The sequence below is a fragment of the Melanerpes formicivorus genome, unplaced genomic scaffold (genome assembly GCF_026170545.1).
Source record: "Melanerpes formicivorus ecotype bairdi unplaced genomic scaffold, bMelFor1.0.p_v2 SCAF_29, whole genome shotgun sequence".
NCBI classification, from domain to species: Eukaryota; Metazoa; Chordata; class Aves; order Piciformes; family Picidae; genus Melanerpes; species Melanerpes formicivorus.
In genome coordinates, this window is record NW_027142381.1 from 5,948,534 (window position 1) to 5,969,302 (window position 20,769).

At 46.9% G+C, this 20,769-nt stretch overlaps 1 protein-coding gene across 1 annotated transcript in view; it reads left to right on the plus strand.

Moving 5' to 3' along the window:
* PIGL (phosphatidylinositol glycan anchor biosynthesis class L) overlaps positions 1–20,769 on the plus strand; it is a 61,158-nt gene that overhangs the window by 34,078 nt on the left and 6,311 nt on the right. Inside the window, exons 3-5 of the mRNA XM_068154709.1 lie at positions 6,276–6,366; positions 12,309–12,376; positions 20,211–20,242. Of these exons, the coding sequence (XP_068010810.1) occupies positions 6,276–6,366; positions 12,309–12,376; positions 20,211–20,242 (191 nt within the window). The remainder of the gene's footprint in view (positions 1–6,275; positions 6,367–12,308; positions 12,377–20,210; positions 20,243–20,769) is intronic.

Sequence of the window (20,769 nt, forward strand, 5' to 3'; positions counted from 1 at the left end):
CTCATCCAGCCTGGGCTTAAACACCTCCAGGGACAGGGCCTCAACCACCTCCCTGCACAACCCATTCCAGGGCTTCACCACTCTCATGGGGAAGAACTTCCTCCTCACATCCAGCCTGAATCTCCCCACCTCCAGCTTCATTCCATTCCCCCTAGTCCTATCACTACCTGAGATCCTGAGCAGTCCCTCCCCAGCCTTCCTGTAGGCCCCCTTCAGATACCAGAAGGCCACAGTTAGGTCACCTCGGAGCCTTCTCTTCTGCAGACTGAACAGCCCCAACTCCTTCAGTCTGTCCTCATAGGAGAGGTGCTCCAGCCCTCTGATCATTCTTGTGGCCCTTCTCTGGACACCTTCCAGCACCTCCACATCCCTCTTGTAATAGGGGCTCCAGAACTGGAGGCAGTACTCCAGGTGGGGTCTCACCAGAGCTGAAACACCCACATGTTTCAGTCAGGCTGCATGTTGAGTCTCAGACTCAAGCATGACTTCAGCCTGGTATGGCCACATCAGTGACATCAGCACTTAGCTGGCATCCAAACTTAGTCAATTTACCTTTGAAATTTGCATAAAGGAGGTTCAAATGTACACACCTGGAGAAGTTAAGGATGGGAGAAGAGGCTTTTGGCCATTCTGCGTTTTTCCTTTATGAAATATTGGAAGCATTATTTTATTTTTAATACTCCAGTCATTGACATTTGCACCACTTCCTTTACCCTCTACCTACACCAAACCCTGTGACTCTCATTTCCTGCCTTAAAATACAAATTTCAGAATAATTTGGCTTTCTTTACTATAAGGAGAGGGAGGAAGCTGCTGCTGTAAAAAATTTCAGCTCAAGCTTCTCTGTCGTAGGTGGCTTTTTATTTGACAGCTACCATCCTGGTTTAGTCCGTTTCTCTTCTAAATTGGAGATTGTTACATTCCAATAAGCACACAGCATCTGTTCTCTGTATAACATGGTGTTGCAAGCTGCTGATCATTTGTCTGAGTGGGCTTTTTTCGCTTGGATCCGAGACTCAACACGCAGCCTGACTGAAACATTTCCCTCCGGTCTGCAACTGGCCGTTAGAGGAAGAGACATCTATAAATAGTTATTGAGGTAAGGATTTAGAGGCTCTGCTTCAAGATCTAGGGCTAACCTGTCTTACCTTATCTCAGCAGCATCTCAAAAATAAAAATTCTCTGCTCTCCTTTCGAGAGCAGGCAAGGGTTTCTGTTGACAGAGGGTTTTTCAGTGGCTGTGATGCAAAGGTCACCGCCTGCCGCCGGGCGTCACGTGGCCGCTCCGCTAACTGTGCGCTCACGTCATTTTGTTCTGGGGGATCTTTGCCTTCTTGATCCAGTTTCAGTTGCCCAGATGTTCATTTCATACAGTTAACTTTATACAAAGGGCATCCTTTGTTCCAACAAACACATTGTGGTCATTATTCTCAGCTGGGAACCTAGTGCTTGGCAGGTCACCTGTTTCCTATGTAATAAGCCACCATCAATCTACCCACCTTTGTGCTGATTTAATGTAAAATCATTCACTGGGGAGAGGAGGGATAAGGAAGAGAAGTTAGGCAAAAGTGTTTCCTGGTCCCTAGGCTTGGATTGATGAAGGTCATGCTGCAGGATAAAAGGGCAGTAAGAAATGGGAAAGCTCTTTCATCTTGGCTCTTTTGGTGTGTAGTGGAATGGAAAATCACATTAGTACCTTGAAAGTTTTGCTCCCATGTCTCAGAATGTATTAATGGAGACCTAAACAGCTTCTAGAAGGAACCCTATTGCCATTCCCCACCCTGTTGCCACCTATAAAGGCTTCCTGCCAAGGCAGAGAGGTTGCTTGCTTGGTCCCCATCAAGGTAACAGCCACAGAACCAGAGGCACTGCTTCATCATGCTCCCAGGGACTGAGGATTGCCCCATTCAACAGATGTCAGGAGGGACAGATCTCAAGGTTATTGTAAAGGCCAATTGTCCCACATAGGACAGCCTGTTTGCTGTTTGTTAAAGCCACATGGACATCACACAGACTAACTGTTTAAACCTAACCTTCAGAGCAAGCATGAGAGATTAGTTCACAAGCAGAATAAATTCCCCAGAAGGCTTTGAAGGATGATTGTACACAAATGCACTGGCTGTTGTTAAAAGAGCTGTGGGAGATGATGAGCAGTGGAAAATTGGACAGGGATTGAGTAGTATATCATGTAAGAGAGGTGTAACTTGGCAGTATATATCTGTGAAGGTTGTTAAATCTCTGTCTTGGCCAAAAGAGGCCTTCCAACCAAGAGGAACCTAGCTATCTTGAGCACAAATGTTCCTAGAAAGACGACCCTGCAAAATGTCCAGGCTCCTGGCAGGGGTAGTGTTACAGGCACTGCTGGAATGGCCAAAGCTGAGGCATCAGAGGAGTCATGCTCCACAGCCAGCAGCAGGCAGGAGGAGGAGGCCTGGAGAGGAGCTGGCAACAGGCAGTGATTGCTGACATTTCTCTCCTGCAGCCACCTGTAAGATTGCTGGGCAAGAGCTACACAAGATCGAATTTTGGGTTAACTGCTGATGTGATTTGTTGTGGCCCCCTCATAGCTCTCTGGTGCCTCAGTCAGGATATGCAGGACATCTACCATCTTCTCCCTATGAAACACTGGATGAGGAGCTGGAGATGCCAGTGTCTGCTCTGTCTGCTCAGCTTGGTAAGGAGGAAACAGGAGGTGAGCTAGAGAAAAGCAGGACTCCTGTCTGGTTCTCACTACCAACAGTGGATGAGTGAATAGAACAGTCCAGGTTTTGCTTTTCAAAACAAGCTGTTTCTCATGGTTGGTCCTGCTGAAATCAACGAGCAGAGACAGACACTACTCCATTCTGCAGCACCATAATTCTCCATTTCTCTCTCTCCATTTCTCTCTCTTCTCTTTCTGTCCTCTATAGATCCCTCAGCACAGCTGTACATTCCCTGCTCAGTGCACAGCATGGCTTTCATTGAAAGTAGCTGGCAAAGGAGCACTTCTGGAGCTCTATTCCGTTGCTTTAATTAGTAGTTTTTGTAATCTTTTCTCTGTGCATTTCCCTGGTTTTCCATGGTCAGCTTGGCCTCATCCAAGTAGCCACCTGCATTCAGTATCAGCCATGTGGAATGCCCATAAACATCACTTCCAGACTCTTAATAGTTTGGTGGAAATGAGGCCAAGTGACCAAACCACTCTACCCTTCCCACCAACACCCTCCAGCAGGGTGACCTGGGAGGCCTCCAGTGCAGGATTTATATCACAATCTGTCCCAGTGACTGACAGCAGCAACGAGGAGCTCGCTGGGGCAGAGGATGGAGAGAGTGGGTGGGGAACCCTGTCTCCTGGGATGAGCTCCAGTCTGCTCCAGGGAATGTGCTAATTTTCACTCCTTTGGAGTCCTTTATCTCAGCCCTTCGACCTTGAGCTGGGAGGCATTATCAGCCTCAGCCAGAAAGACAATGTGGAGTTAACCATTTAAGTGCTAAATGTTTGTGGCACAAAGGCCTGAAGATAAAAAAAGTCCATTCAACTTGTTGCAGTAGTGCTGCAAGCCAGGGAACTTAACCAGGTTTGGTGAGGTCTGGTTTCCGATCAGAAGAAAAAGATTTTGTACTGAAGAGATGATTTTGTGCACTACAGCAGTTTTCAAACTCTGAATGGCCCTAGAGAGCTCCTAGAGTGTGTAGAGACCTCCTGTGAGAACATCTCTTGTGTACATTGCTGTATGGTGGATATGAACTTGGGTTTTTGCATCACCTTCATCCTTGCCTGGACCCAGTGATTCATATCCAGAGCACAGGCCGAAGTTTTTTGGGCTCATGCTTTCGGTGGGGTCACTACTGTCAGGGGAATGTTGCAGTTTTGGACTTTACAAAGTGTTACACCAACCAACCAAAGGAAAAAAAGAAGTCATTTCCTGGAGTGATCTGGATTTATGTATTGCCAGTTCTGCTGCTGACTTCTCTGGCTGACTTTGGGCAGGTCGTTTAACCTGTGTGGCACTCCTTGTTTGCCGAATGGGCTTCGGTGGGCCACGGTGGCTGGGAATGAGTTAGCAATGTGCTTGTGTACCTTTGCATCTTGTTTGGCCAGATCAGATTCTCTCTCTTTGGTGCCTGACAAAAAGAATTCCTTTTCCTTACTGGAGTGAGTGTTCTCTCCATGAGCAGGAGTCAGGGTGTAGAAGCAGAAATTTTTGTGCAGAATAATCCTGTTTAATCAGTTCAGTGTTCATGGAGTTAATTTGCTCATGCCTTCAGATTGTTTTGTTTCCAGGGATTCTAAACCGTTGCCTCCAGCTGTTCATTTCCATTGAAGGAGGGTGATCTTTATCTGTCTAAACTAGTTAAAACCTGCTCTACTACCCGGCAGCCTTTTTGGAGACAGCCCAATAAAGCTGAGTGCAGTGGCTATGACACCAGAGCCTCCTGGACATCATAAATTCCAAGCCCTACTTTTTTTTCCCCTGACCTCTCACTGTTGGAGCCCAGGTTCTGTTTTAATGGGACTCCTCACTTCCTCCCCAGCTCCCTTTCACCCCTGCCCCAACAGGGAGATGATATTTGCATTGTGTCCTTTGGATCCTCATTTATTGCTTTACTGTTATCACATTAAGCCTTGACACAACCTCAAAGGTACCATCTGAAGAGCTGAAGCACCGTGAGGCTTGCACTTGGACTCTGCTCAGTGTGCATGTTGCTTGGGATGTTTTAGCTGAAGCCTGTTTTTAAAAGGTGCTCCTTGAAGGCTTGCTGTGACATGGTGGGACTTGTCATACCTTCAGGGTCAGCAGGGCCACCTCTTCTTCAACCATGAGATGTGAAAGTTTTTCTCTTGAGCAGATGAGCTGCAGGTTTGTTGAGTTGATGAGACAGGCACCACATGTAGCAAAGAATCTTTCCTCTGATGACATTCAGATTTCTTGTATACATCAGGCAAAGATGCTGTCTGTACAAGAGGGAATTGCAAGCAAGAGCAGAAATGTCTGTTGTTGGTAATCCTGCTCCAGGGAGCATCCCGAGGTGGAAACGCCTTCCCTTGTTGCTGGGGTTTCTAGCAGCACTTTTCTTTTGGCCTGTGCAGAGCAGGAGTGTGTAACACAGCCAGTAAAATGCTAATGGTCAGTTTATACTTCAGGCCCTTCCTTCTGCTACTACTACTGTCAACAGCAGTGGGAAAATATGTGGTCAGAAGACCTCTCATGAAGACCCAGGCTAAGCTTTATTTTGGAGTGTGCCAAGGAGACATTTTCCTGTTGTTCTGGTGCAGATGTTCTCATCCTGCTGGCTGGGGAGTCAGCAAGGCCCGAGGAGCGCTGGGAGGTAGCACTCCTGCTCTCTGCAGCAAACAGCTGGATCAGTTCAGATCCAAACCCCTGTGTCCATGTGAGAAGGCTGTGTAGCCACTGCTCTGCTAAACCACCTCACAGCAATTATCAGACAATCAGAGGAGGGAAAAGGTCTGAGAATAAGACCAGTTGAAGATGTCATTATTGGTCTTTAGCAGCTGTGAGTTATCGTGTTGTCACTAATAACCTTTTTAACTTGGCAAGCAATGTTTTCTTGGCATCATTCAGAGATAATGACTGGGGGGGTGGGGGTGGGGGGCCACATTCAGCTCTCAGTTGTGTAAATATGGAATCATTCTCTTGGCTGTCTGGTGTTATTTTGCATTTGGCTCATGGTCCTTGCCCCTAGAAGCCTGCAATCTAAAACACCCAGGCAGAGTATTCAGCTGCAGTATGCTTGGCATACCCAGTTGGTATGCAAAGCACAAAACAAACAGATGAAGAACCACTATCAAAATCATGCAATGTAATGATGGCTGTATTGTTCTCTGGTAGAGGTTCATGGGTTATTCCTGTCTAAATGAGTTTGCTTCTGGTACTTCTCAGGGGTAATTCACCAGTAGATGATGACTGGAAAGTCAGGGAAATGTGATGTCAAAGGGGTTTCAAATAAAGAAGGAAATTTTATTAGGATGAATAGAGAATAAGACTCATTGGACAAAGTAGGTGATGCTTGAAGTAAAGCAGTCAAAAAATCTGCCCTAATGGTAGGAAAACCAGGAGGTCTTGGCAAACCTATGAGGAGGGTGTTGGATTTGCTGTCTCCCCTTCAACCCTCCAATATAAGAGCTTGTAAGACTCTTAAGTAAGGATCAGTGGGTTTATCTGGTAAATAAAGTTATCTTGATTTCATTCTCCAAGAAGGAGGTCTCTCTTTTCTAGCATGGTCTTTAGAGAGTTCTCAGCAATGAAGTGACTAATTGCACTTCCCCTTTCCAGGGAGCTTCCAGATGATCCTGCTGTTGAATGGGACACGCAGCTCCTCGCCACCTTTGTGCTGAAGCATATAGAAGCCAATAACATCAACCTGGTAATGTGAAACTTTCTACAGCCTAGGCAATCTCCACATTGTTTTTGAGCTAGTGTCCCTAGGCTTTTTCCTACCCTCTGGAAGCTATCTGTGAAGTCATTAAAGCCAGGATTTTGCTTCTGGAGTCCCTGTAAAATGGTCCAGGACAGGGGGAGAGTATCTGTACTCACTTGGCAATATTTGCTTTAGCTTTTTATTCATTTCTCTAGCCAGATCTTATGAAGCCTCTTTTGGGTTGTAATGTCACCAACCTTCACTGAAGTAAAAGCTTCCAGTTGGTTAAAACCTGCAAGCCAGTAGGTTTCACTGTAGCAGATCTTGGGGTTCATTAATTGTAGAAGACTCTCTGAGGAAGCCCAGCTGAATTAGAAGGTCTAAAATGGTAACTGAAGGCAGTTTTGCATTGTGTCATTTGAGGGGTTTGTGAGTGTTTGTGCAGCTTCTGTGTCTTGACAGGTGAGATGTGGTCATTCTGATCCCCTTTCAGAGGCTTTAAACAACTGCTGGAAGTTCAGGGCAAATAGAGTTGCTCCTCTGAAAACTATGGCAAAGGAGGATGGTGTAGTTTGAATGTAGCTTTCCTCTCTGGAGATCTTTCCTTGCTTCCCATTGAGAAATGAACTGTGGAGGAATTTTTCCTTGCTAACTCCTCAAATGTGTTCTACATTTTAAAGCAAGCATTTTGCCCCTGTTGCTAGGCTTCATTGATGGAGAGAGCCCATCTGGGATTTAGGCTTAGGTTTGAAGTACGTTGGCAGGCAAGTGTTGGAGAGCTGGATTAGCAGGGTTATAGGTCAGGAATGAAGAATATTAAAGCATGGAGGCTTCCTAGCACTGGTGCAGTTTGGGGTTTTTTTCCCACAGAACAGGAATAAGGGCCTAAGGAAGGAAAAGGTTGTGTTCTGTTCTTCTCTGCTGAACCTTGCTGTGATCAGGCATGTCACTGTCACACACTGATTAGCAGCAAAATCACAAACCTCTTCAAGCCTTTCAGCAGTTCACAGAACAAGAAACATCTCCTGTAGCATGAAAGCCCCATGAGCACAAAACCCAGCATCATGCATCCAACTTTGTATTGATTCTGAGGCTAATTTTCCATGAAATTCATTGCTGTGCACAGAGACAAATGCAGTTTTCCTGGACTCCCTTTGTGCCTTTTGGCCCCATGAATAGTTAGGTTTTAATCTAATCTGAAAGCTCCTGACACAAGAGGATTTGTATTGCATGTTTGTGACTCTCCTGGGCACTAAGACAAGTGCACCAGAATCCCAGCAGAGATGTTGAAACTCCTCTAGATGGTTAGAATGGGTTAGATCTTAGCCTCAGAGAAAATTGCACTCAAGCTGGGGGAGGCAGGAGCCTGCAGTAACACAGCAGGAGCTGGAGGATAAAGTGCAGAGTCACAGGGAGCCTCCTGCCATGCTGCAGCTGTGGGGTGCAGCTGGAGTCACATGGAACGCCGGGCACAGCCCAGGGAGGACAAACTGCTGTAGCAGAACCATCAGCAGTACCAACAGTGACTGAAGCAGCTTCTCAGGGATGGGGTAATGAAGTGCTCTGTGAGCTAAAGAGTTTTAAGTGCCCCAAGTAATGACACAGATGTTCGTTTAGGAGCAGAGCCGGGCTGCCAGCGAGGGTGAGGCGAGCGCCGAATGACTTCTGTCAAACACTCTGCGTTCTGAAGCTTCAGAGCTTGCCATCTGTTAGCCATTTTGGGAGCATCTCTGCTATCCTAAGATGATGGCCTTGCCTTGCAAGTAAACTGAGTCCATTTTGCAGTAGTGTTGAAACTGGTATAACTGAGTGGACATGTTCCAAGAGCCTTGTCAAAATGTAAGCTTCAAACACAACGAGCTGAGCCAGTGGAGTTACCATGATTGGAAGACATGTATTGTTCTAGCTGTTCCACTGGGAAGGTTCTCCCAGGAGTCACAGCATGGACAATGGTATCTTTCAGTTACAGAGCATGTGTGTCCTCTGGCAGTGGAGAAGCAGCCTGCAAGTCTAACGTGTCTGAAAGGAAGGATTGCATGGCAAGGAGCTACACTATGTTATGTGTAGTTTTGTTCCATTGCATAGTCACTCATTTCCTCAACTGCTCTGCAAGTCCATGAGTAACCCAATCATTTTGAGAGCTACAAGGACATATTTCATCCAAGCTCTACATTAAATAGTGCAGACACAGAAATTAATGGTTTGGTGTACTCAAAGCCAAAACTAATTTATAGACTTTGGAAATTATTTCCTGCCTGCTGGATTTACAAGCAAAAGGCAGTGCTGCTGGGACAGGCAGCCAAGGCTAGTCTGTCTCCTTCCAGCTTAGAAAGTGTTTGGCATGTGAAAAAATAAGTTGCACAGTATTGTGTGATCCCCAGGCAGGCTCTGGGTTATGAAATCCTATTCTTCAGCATCTCAGGTTTGGTGATAGCAGAGCTTGGCTTAGGAGGTGACATCCAGACTGTGTTCAGGGCAGATGCAGGACCAAGATCAGGATTCAGCCTGTGAAATGATGCTCAGAGGAAGGTCAGTAGAAATGGAGTTGCTCACTATGGCATTTTAGGGGACGGCCCTTCTTAAAGAAGAAGACTTTTTTCTCCCCACCAGGCTACTGGAGCAGATGTGTGCTCTGTCTGGAGCACTGGATGACCCCAGAGTGAGGGAGCCCCACAGCTCTCAGTGCTGTTCATCTCCAGTGCACATGGGGTGTAGAGGGAGTGTGGACTCCAGGCCTCTCACAAGTTTTATCTTCTGCTTGTAATGGAGTAATTTCCTCTGTGCTCTCATCCCTCCTGAAGGGATTTCTGGACCTGTTTGTCTTGGCTGTTGCTCTGGCTTCCACTAGTGAAAACTCCATTTCCTGAATACCAAGGTCACCCAGAAGAAAACCCAGCACCACCAATGGCAGCAGCTCCCATTTCAGAACAGGTGTGGGGAGGGAACTCCCTCTTGCCCTGAAGATTTCATTGAGCAATAATTTCCACATCAAGTATGTTTCCTATCCCAGCCTTTTGCTCCCAGAACTGGCTAAGCCTGTTTTTAACCCAGACAGTTTCAAGATGTTCAGGTTTTCTCATCCTGCCCTGATTATTTGCTTGATTTCATCACCAGCCCAGTACAGGTTGTGTGTTAACAGCAAGCATTCCAGCTAGCTGCACCACATGGAGGAAGCAAATGCTCCTGTGTGAGAACATCTTCAGCATTGATTCTGATTTGCTATCAATGAAAGGAATCCCTGAAGCCAGAGGAATCTATTTCCATGGGATCACTGCCTGCTTTAGGCCTTGAGCACTGCAGTGATGCTGTGAAATCAGTGCCCTGTTTAGACAAAAACCTAGGAGCTGCTGGAGAGGTTGGACATCACTGCTGTGTCAGAGCCAGCCTGTGTGCTGGGAGGGATCTCTAAAGGTGAAGAGCCAGTATTTCAGAGGTTGTTGCAGAAAAGTGGATGCCAGTGTGGCCAGGCCAGCAGTGCAGATCCTCTGGGAATCCTGTGTGCAGGTTTGTGTTTGGAGAGACAGGACTGTCAGGTGGGAATGTCCTCGCAGTAAATTAGACACCATCAACTGGAAGTTAACTCCAGGCAGCCTCTTTAATTAGTTCAGATGTTGCACAAGCCCAGCAGCACTAAGAACAGCAGCTTCTGCTGCTTTTCCTGCTTCTTCTCTTGGAGAAGAAACACCTGCAAAAGAGTTTCTGAACAGATAATTTCCATGTCAAGAATTATTGCCTAACCCAGCTTTGTGCTCCCACAGGTGGCCTGAGCCAGTTGTGTCCACACAACACTTGGCCTGCTCACTCCAGTCTCTTACCTTGCTCTTCAAGTTTGTTCTCTTGTAGCTTCCACAGAAGGGAAAATGTGTATTGTGGCTCACCTGGGGTTTTGAGCTTGCTTTCCTAGGGAAACAAGAGTAATGCAGTTGTATTTCTATGTGTCAGAAGACTTCAGAGTCCATGGAGTAATTTCAGCTACAGTGGACAGCAGGGCAGTAGCAGTCTTACAAATTTTGTGTGTGTACAGGATACAGGAAAATTAACCAGCAGCCAGAAGAGGCAAATCCTGTCTCTGTCCCCATTGAGTGAAAAGTTTGACTGCAAGCCCAGCCCTGAGCAGACTCACTCACACAGTTACTCACCTGCACAGGAATCCATTGTGCCTGCAGTGAGGGGGGGCACACTCGAGGCAGAAGTGACTTCAGAGAGTGTTTTCTCTTATCTGTAAAATACAGGGTGCTGTCCTCAGTCCCTGAGCTGTACAGCATTTAATGATGTCTTTGCCAGATGAGCTATTCAAAAAGCTGATACCCTGAGGGAAGGCTTAGCACCATGCCAGGCCATGCAGTCACAGCCTCTCAGCTAATGCTGAGGTACAGCAGAAGCAGCCAAAGACATCATTTTTCTCCTTATGAAATAGGGGTAGGCCAGAAAATGCCTTTTGGAGCCTGAAGGAAACCAATCTGTGTCCCAGCACTTCCTGCCAGCAGTGAATAGCCCTGCTGCTTGGTGGCAGCATTATTACAATCACTGGGCAAAGTGGAAAGTCTAACTGTGGACTTGTACTGGGTGGATGGGTTTGTAAGCAGCCTTGTCTGGAGCTGGTGGGTTTTGACATGCTTCTTATCACTGTGTTTCCTCTCCCTCTTTACACAATATCCCTTGTGTTTGAGAGGGCCTCTCCTGTTGGAGGGTGGAGTAGCAAGTTTCAGGAGGGGCAGGGTGGCTTTTGACCTTCCCTTGATCTTTAACTCAGTATTGCAGGCCCTGCATATAAACCAGACTTTGAGAATGGAGCTGTGGTGAGTAAGCAAGGCAGCAGCATTGCCTTCCCTGAGGAGAGAAAGGCTGGCAAGGAAGCACACACTGACTGAATGTGGGGAGGGTAGAATTTCTTCCTGGTCATAGGGAAGGGAGCTGTGGAGAGCTCTCCCAGGGTAAAACTCTGACTTCAGACTGTCCAAGGACTGTCACTTTGACCCTCTGGAAAGCCTACCAGCAGCATACCCTGTCAGCTCTACACTTCACAATGCCTGTTGGTCTTTGCCTTTAAGTACCAACTTTTCAGTACTGTGCAGGGAGCCCCTAGGGTGGATCCTTCACCCCTGACACCCTGGCTCTGAGGGCAGGGAGCCAAGGGTATTCTGTGCTTTGGATGTTGACTTGTGCTATGTTCACACATTGCTTCCACATTATGAAGTTTCCATTTCTCCCTGCAGAGTAGTAATAAACAATATGATCTTCTCAATCAGTGAGAAAGGCCAGGCTGGATGAGGCCTTGAGCAGCCTGGTCTGGTGGAAGGTGTCCCTGCCCATGGCAGGGGGGTTGGAACTGGCTGATCTTTGAGGTCCTTTCCAACCTGAACCATTCTGTGGTTGTACAAGCAATGCAGACAGCTGATTCTTTAAAAGGTTTGTGCTCATATCAGATTATTTTATCACCATGTGATCCTGTGACAAAGCCTTGTTACAGTCAGCACTGTAGTGCCTGATGCTCTTGCTTAAAGCAGTATGTGCTGATTCACGGCACAACAAACTGCAGTCTTGCCCTGTAGTCATGGCCATCCTGCTGTATTCTCACGTGCAGGAGAGGGTGATTCACAGAGCTGGACCTCTTGGGTCAGGGACAAGTTTGCAACAGAATCACTCTGAACTCTGAAAGTAACCTTTTGCTCCAGTAATAAGTAACAAGTGCATCCTGCCAGTGGGAACATTCTATTTGTCATCTTTCTGTTGCTCAGGCTGTTGGACTGTGTAGTCATCTAGTTCCAGTGTGCCTTGTTTGTTTAGTTGTGTTTCTGTAGCATGGGTTCACACACAAGGCTTCATTGTGCAACACAAAAACAGCTCTTCAGATGCAGTGGGCTGGACAGTGCTGTGCTAGATGTCAAAGCTGGTAATTGCACAGTCTCCTTCTTCAACATGGTTTCTATTCTCTGCTGTCATTGCAGGTGGTAACCTTTGATGCAGGAGGAGTGAGTGGTCATGCTAACCACGTTTCTCTTTACACTGCTTTAAGGTACAGTGTCCTGCATGCTTCACTGAATGCCTCACTGTGGTCTTAGAGTGAACATGGTCTTTGTGTGCAAGGAAAACCAAGAGCTGATGCTTTGCCAGTGCCCCTTGCAGTGGGCCCTCTTTGCTCTTCCTGTCCTTCATCTCACTATAATATGCCACAGACCACTTTTCACTTCTGGTTTGAGGTGAGTGTGTGACCAGTTGATGCCTGAGCTAGTGGTGGCTGGATTTTGGGAAGTTCCAGAGGATGTTGCCACCCTGGCCATGTATTTGAATTTACTTCTACCCCAAGGATGTTGCTCTTCCACTGGAGCTGTCCCTGTTTACCAGTCTTCCTAAGTCAATTTGTGCCTTCACCACTTTGTTCTTCACATTCTGAATACCTCTGTCTCGGTACTGAGATGTGGGAAGGCTGAAAGACAAAAATCCCTTGTATTAAAATAACCCACATTTTGCTGGCAACACAGGTACTGTATTGTATGTTAACCCTCTGCTCATTCAGACCTCATAGTGTGCTAGAGAGATCTCCTTCAGAGCTGCCCCTGCCTTTCCCAGGCATGGGAAGAACTCTTTGCAAGTGGTTTTTGTATTTTTAGCACCCACACTTGTTTTCTGAATCATCTGTGCAATTCAAATAACTCTGGCTCCCCTTGCTAGCAACATCACAGGGATTTGCCTTTCTCACTTGCCTAGAGAAAGCTGCAGTGCCACAGAATCTATGCTGTGACCTACTGAGCTCCTCTGGGAAGATGCTGAAAGGCTTTGATGCTGTCTGATGGCTGGAATTCAGTGTTAGAGGGGATCATGGCTTTTCCCAGCAACCTTTGAAACAGCCCAAGAGAAGGGAAGGGGGTGGAGTCAAAGCAAACCCAGTTTGTTTGGGCTAAGCAGGGAAATGCTTTGGGCACAGTTCTTTGAGCAGTGAGTGAGGAGCAGAGTGGGGTGACCAATGCTCACACCATGGCCACAGAGGCACCAGAGAGCTTCCAGCTGCCTGCATCTCTGTTTGCTCAATTTGCAATACCTGCAAATAGGAATGGAGGGCAGATTGTTGGGTGTGCTCCTACATCCTGAAGAGATACAGGGCAAACAAGCTACTAGCAGAGTTATGTATGAGAAATGGGAGGAAAACTCGATTTTGATCCCAGCTCTACCATTGTCTCACTTTGTGACTGTGCCGAAATCACTTCCCACCTTCATGCTTTAGGTTCCCTGCATGGGCAGTAGGGATGTGCTTGTCTCAGAGTATGTTACTAGGAAGTATTCATTATCTGCAAGCCTTGAACCTTTGCATTAGTCCTTAGCCTACAGCAGAACATTGTTCCAGGCTGATGAGATAGCTACTGATAGGGACAGCAGGCTCTGAGCACCTTTCATGAGCTAAAGGTTGGTTTGTGTCTTGTCTCTCTTCCAGTCGTGAATCAGCAGAAATAAGCATGGTGGCCTAGTCATCTGCATGTGGCAGGAGTGATGCTGTGGCCACTGAAAGGTTAAGTTTATTTTTAGTGGCTTGCCCTCATTGTTTTTCAGTTCATGTCATGGAGGAAGTAGAGCATGAGTGCATCACTCCTGATTGCCTGTGCCCCGACGAGTTCTCTCGCACTGGCAGCGCCGGGAGCGCAGGCTAAGCCTGCTCACTACCTCCCTGCAGCAGGGCTTTGCACTGCCCCTGGGGCCCCAGTGCTGCCTGGCAAGGAAAAGGCAGAGGAACTCCTCTCCAGGTATCATGTGCAATGTATTTATTAACCATCTTTACACGAGGTCTGCAGGGTTCTGCCTCCACTCTGGCTGTAAGTGGAAAGGACGAAGCAGAGGGCTGGTGCAGGGATCCTCAGCTGGTTTGGATGCTCCCAGTCTGTAGGAGATAGACTTGTGCCCACCACCTAAGAGATTATTTTCTGGAAGAGTAGGGGTAGAACAGGTTGTGTGACCCATCCCACAGCTCCTTGCTTCAAGAGATGCAAATTATTGAACATCTTCAAGGAACAAACCAGGTCAGGAAATGGCCATAGCTGAGCAGGTGCTCAGTTTATCTGCTAAGGGCATACATTTTCTTTCTAGTGTCTGGAACAGAGGTTATGTTCAAAGGAGTGCGAACTGTTCAGAAGAAATGTGCTCTTCTCCTTGCAGCAACCTTCTTCCTGACAGCTTGCAGGGAGTCCAGCTGCTGCTATGTGTCTAGGCTTCAGCTCTGGGAGGAACTGTGCAATGCCAAGGTTTCAGGGTGGGTTTGTTCTTCTACAAGGGAAAAATAAGAAAAAACAGGATGGGAGAGGACACAAATTGCTATTTGATTTCAGTCTCCTCTGGGAGTATTTCAGTTCTGGCTTCCAGATGGAAAAAAAATACAAACCAAAAAAACCAAACCAACCCAAACCCAAGAAAATCCCACAGCAGCAAGGAAGGGAGGGCTGGAGGCAATCCTTTGTAGCTCTATTTCTTTCCCCATCACCTTCATTTGGCAGCATCATCCTCTCTTATCCCCCAAAACAGAAGCTTTCCCTGGGGCCAAGAGAGGCTGGATCCACATGGAAAAGCAGGCCTGCTGTGACATCGAGGTCACTTCACTCCCCTCTCAGTGTGTGGGCAGTCCCCAGGCACTACAGTATCGAGCACGGTAAATACTGTCTGACAGGAATATCTGAGAACCTCTCTCCTGCACTTTGAAATGACAGTGTTGGCACTGTGAGCACCTTTAATGTTGAGGGGGTTTAGTTTGGCATGAGTCACTCTGCATTTTTATTTTGAACAAGGCCTCTTGCCCAGCAGCCTGGCAAATAGGGGGCTGCTGGCTTTGTTCTTTGCTTGCTTGCTTAGGGTGGAGAGGAATGGTCTCTGTTGAGGGGGAGGAAGGACTGAACCACTTCTTTTCTCCAGAGGACTATCAAATCCATTTCATCCCACCTACAACAGAAAAAAAAGTAGTCCTTGTCTGCTTAGGGCAGAGCAAACTGAGTGGAAAATAGGAGCTGCTATATTTAACCACTGTGCATTATGTTGTTATAGCAACTGCATCCATAAAGCTTATATCAATGATGCCATATAAAAAGCTACATCAAAGAATCATTAGCTGAGCCTATTCTCATCAGTTCCATTTGGAAAAACACCTCTCAGTCCTGCAGGATGTTTCTTAACATTCACCAACTTGGTGGTAGGTTGTAAGTGAGACTCTGCAGAGGTAATATTTGGGAGCTTGGTGCTTTCTCTCTCTTGAGCTGATTCTGGTGTACCTTGAGTGCCACCAGTGCCTTGCTGCACTTAGATGTCACAGCCTGACTATTGAAGGCCCCATTTAGGAATGCCCTGGGACAGAAGGGGTGCAGTGAGGCTCCCTGAAAGAGGAGGATTGATTAAATGCCAGTCTCAAGTAAGTGTATTGAAACAATGAACAGTGCTTTGTTCAGCCAAATCCCACAGCCTCAGTGGGTACAGTTCTCAGAAGCCACCAACTGCATTAAATCCCCACAAAGCACAGTTCTGCTTGTATTGTATTTCCCAGGACAGATCTTTAAGGATGTATTGAGCAGGGAGGAAGCTGGTTTGGGGATGCTTGGCTTGATGACAATGGATGGTATCCCATCTGCCATTTTTATCTGGTGCCTTCTTAAATGTGGGGCTGGACTGCGACTCTCAGTCCTTCCCAGCAGCTGTAGCCTGTGCACTTCAAATGAGTGGCATCTCACTTATGTTTTTAAAGCAGGGTGCTGGTTTGCCTTTCCTTTGCCTTCCCCCAGAAAATCCTTTTTGCCATACTAGTTCTTATTTGCTCCATTTGGAACAGGATTTCCTGTGTCACTGGTGTGTATGTTTGGGATTGTTTAGTCCCTGCTGGAGTTCCAGGTTCCCTGCAAAATGAAGAGTGTTGAAGAAGTAACAGGTTTTGGTGTCTTACATCTCAGCTTGTTCTTTCACAGTCCAGCTCACTTCTGATGTTCTGCTTTACTGATCTTAAATGTCCCAGGGGGAACTTAGGAATGTTGTGATTTCACCCAGGCTGCTCCCATAAGGTCAAGACAGAATTGGCCCTGTCTGTTTACCCTTTGAGACTACCCTGCAGAGGACTCTGCCCCATGCTTGGCATATATCCCATAGCTGGGTATGTTGTCCTAGATTTTATCTCACTGCTTCACCCCTGCTCTCTCCTCCCTTAATTTGACTAAGTTCCTTCATCCCAGTGCCCTTCCATGATACTGTTGAGAGATGTTAGGATAAAGTTGAGCCCTGGGCATCAGCATTGCAGGGATTCCCCCCTAAAGAAGTTCTGGCCTTATTTTCCCAATGGAACAGCCCCAAGGAATGCCCTCCCCAGTGCCACAGGGCTGGTAGGAGCATGAGTGGAGCAGTGACACTGCACATTCCTCTCCCAGACAGTACAGAGACCAAAGCAGAGAGCCTCAGAGCAGCTCTGTCAGCTGGAAGATCTCTGAACTGACATCTTTTGTTCTGACTGGCAGAGCATCTTTTGCCACTGCAATCCATGTGAGTGCAGAGTGTGCCTGAGCAGTGCAGACTGCATGTTGCTACGTGGTGTAGTTCAGGGTGCATGGAAATGGAGCCAGAAAGTCCAGTTAAGAGAGGGAGGAGGCATTCCAGATAGCAAACATTCAACATCTGGCAAGTCTATCCTTCTCATGTCTCTGTGGTTCCTAGGAGACTGGTTGTTCTTCCTCCTTCACATCTGTTTCATCTGATTGATTGGGCAGATTAGAGGTTAGGATCCTAAATGGAGCCCCAACTCATCTTTAAGACATCCACTCTTTGCCATGCTCTTCAAAATTGTATTCCCCAGGTGCTCCACAGCAGCCAGCACAGACAGTTCAGTGAAGGGTTTTGCCTTTGGCACAGGAGGCTGTTTGGAGAGTGAGGTCATTGATTTCACTGAACAATTTCTCACCAAAGAGAACATCACCAAAGATGTAATCCACCCACCGGGGCCTCAGTCCTACTTCCACTCCAGAGGAGTTCTGTGTTCCCCAAGAGTGAAGTTTCAGCTCCATCTTGGCTTGTTGGGAAGTATCAGTGGTCAATGCCCCTCAGGTGCTATCCTGCTCACGTTGCTGACATCTTTCCTTGAGGATCACTGGATAAAGACAGGGAATTAGGGACCCAGCTCAGTCTAGCAGTTTGCAGGAGGAGGGCTGTTGAACCACAGCAGTTTTCCTGCTGAGCAGATCTAGCTGATAGCTATGACAGCAGTAGCTTTCAAAGCAGCAGGGCTCTGAGGGAAGAGCTGAGGCCTTGCACTGCAGAAATAAATGGTGGATGCCCTCAGGTGTCTCACAGCATTTTGTAGTTCTCCATTGCAGAGAGTCTCACTCTCCATCAAGTGTGGATCTGAACCTACCACAGGCATGATAAAGAGGGTGCTGTGAGGTGTGCCCTGTAATCAGCTGTCCTCTGGCACTTGGTGGGTGGGAACAAGCCACCTTAGATCACTTTGTGCTCAAAAGGAATTTATAAAAAGTCTTTCTGGGAAACAAAACAAAAATCCAACAACCAAAACACATGGAAAAAGCTGCTGAAACAGAGCCTGTTTGTGTTTGCCTTCTTGAGATTGTATGCCAAACTCTTTCATTTCACCCAAACCACAGCAAGTCCAATCTATAAAACAACATTCCCAAAATGGCAACAACAGAGAACTGCAACCTCTCCCCTACTTGGAAGAGTCCCACAGAGACAGCCCCAGCAGGGTGGAGATGGGAGTGAGAAGATTGATTTTGGGGAGAGGATTAGCTAGATTTATGAACGTGTGCAGGAGGTAGAGTTTTATGTTTCTCTCTCTCTCTGCAACCACAGTTCATTGGCATCTCCTGCCTGAGAAACACAAATGAGCAGGGCTGCAATTCCTCTGCAGCATTACAGCTGGGTGGAGCCCATTCCCATAGCTCTGCACTGAGCCTTGCAGAGTACTGAAGCATTTGGCTCAGGACAAAAAGGAGGAGGAAAGAAGCCATTTCTTCATGCCTGTTCTTCCAGATCGGCCTCAGGTCTGCCTGGCAGCGGCCTTGAGGAGCTGTCAGTAACCAAAACATGGTCTGTATCTTCCTGAACCTTCATGCAGGCACAAACTCCTTCCCTGCTGGAGATGCTCTGTGCTTCTGCTGGAAGGTTTCCATCTGAACTGGATCTCTCCTTGCTCTGTTTCTCGTGCCCAGGAATGGTTATTCTTAGTTCAGTCTTGGAGCAGCTCTTCACATTCTTTGATTTGCTGTCAGTGCTTTGAAGGTTCCCCTATGGAGGGGCAGCACAGCCAGAGCAGACCCTGGGACTTGAGTGAGTTAGCCAAATTTCACAACCACTCACTGCTTTATCTAAGCTTGTTTCAAGAACTTCCCACCCTGCTAGCTTTACCAAGTGCTGAATCACTTCTTTGGGTGGCCAGATTCTAGTGGTGGGTGTAGAAGCTTCTGGCAGAAGAGCAGAGCAGACATTAATGGAGATACTTAAACCTCCCTAGCCCAGCCACCCCTGAAAAAAATGCTGGTAATGTTTACAATGTAATGTTTAACAGTCTTTGTCAGAACAGTAGTGGGGTAGAAGGTGGCCAAGTCAGTATGACAGGGCCATTGTTTAGTAGAAAATGGTACTGCTTGCAGATCTTTGGCTCTGGAGAAGAGGAGACCTTCAGCAGGAGAATCTATTTCAGTCATCTGTCTTCTGATTGCTGTTTGAGTTCTGCCATGACCTGCATTTCTGGCTTGACTTTTGCTTTGAATTGCTTTGGGTATTCATTACTCCCTGCTTCCTATTTTGTCTATGCCTGTGTAGCTAATCCTTTTCCTTGAACTTAACCAACAGCCAGAGATAATCCCAGTTTGAAAGTGACTGGAGAAACATAACAGTTTACATATAATGGATGTTTTATCCTGGTCGATTTACACATGAACTGGCACATTGTCCCTCCTTAAATACACCACTACATGATGATAACAATCTCTTTCAATATTACACAGGGTTAAATAACTTTTCTTGTTTCTTTTTTTCTTTCCTTTTGGCAAATGTTCCATTGTTTAGGGTTTTTTTTTGTCTCTTATGGGAGAGCAAGCCTGGGCGTGGGACAGCTCTGAGTGCCATCTGCTGGAAACCTGCTTCCTCCCATCCCTGTGGTGGGCCAAATCTGGAGGCAAAGCAAATGGTGATGTGAGCATAAATGCTCTGAAGTCATAAGCCACAGGCTAGAGCAGAAAAAAACCCCAAGAGAATTAGAAAGGAATTGAAGCTAATACCCTCTAATGCCTTCACCATATCAGGATCATTTGCTTTCGCTTCTTGATGGGGAGGATCATCACTGTTCACACCTCCTGCACTGGTCCCCTCAATCTGTTTCCAGGGGACACATTTTTACTCCAGAGAATTCCCAGGATGAAGTCATGAAGGGATCAAAGTCTTAGTGAGCAAAAAGTCAAAGCAGCTTCTCACATGTCCCAGTGACAGCATAGGTTAGAAAGCAAGAAGCTGGTCCCTAAACAGGAGCTGCTGCTGAGGCAATGTCCCTGGTCAGCAGACACAAGGCTTTAAAGAGCCAGTGCTCTCCCAGGTGAACAGCCTTTGGCACTCTCCCTTAGTGCAATGTGAAGGTTTGAGAGCAAGTTGGATTTGTGGAGCTGATTTCTGCTGTGCCCCAACAGCCAGGAAGAGGAAAGTAATGGCAGAATTGGGTGAGGAATGAGGCTCTGCTTGACCTGCACAGCTGGCATCAGCCCCTGAACTTTTGATGGGATCAGCCTTTGCTAATGTGTGTGTGTGTGTGAAGAGAGAAGGGTTGAGTGTGCCATGTTTATAGCTGTAAATCCAGGATGTGAACAACTCACCCTCTTGTCTCTCTCCTTTCACAGGTACCTGCACTCGGAAAGGAAGTTACCTGAAGGTAGGCACATTGGGCACCCAGACCTGCAGGCATTAGGCAATGCTTTATGTGAATGCTCTGTCCAGGGTTTGTCTGCCTAACTCACTTCTATTTGCAATGCAAATGAAACCTGCAGCTGAACTCTTCCTTGCCCTTTTATCTCCCTTTTTTTACTAGCTCAGGCTTCTCCACAGTCACTTTTCTGTCCTTTGGGGTTGTGCTGTCTGAGTGGCAATTCAGTGGCTGGCCTATGCCCCTTGCTGTCTTGTGTGAATGTAGGTGATACTTCCAGGTCTCTCAGCTCAGTCACAGGGTTTTTAGTAGCATTTGACTTGTAAGTCTTTTTTCCCTTTTATTTGTCTTCATCTTTGTGAAAAGGGCCACAGAAACCATTGCCAGCTCAGCCATGCTTGCATGCACCAAGCTAGGCTTCCACCAAAATGTGGTCAGAATGGGAAAGCTATCTGAAATCTGCACTGGCACAACAAATTGTTTGGGGAAGGGGTGAGGGTATGTGTGTCCTTCTTTTGCTCTGTACAAGTAGGGAA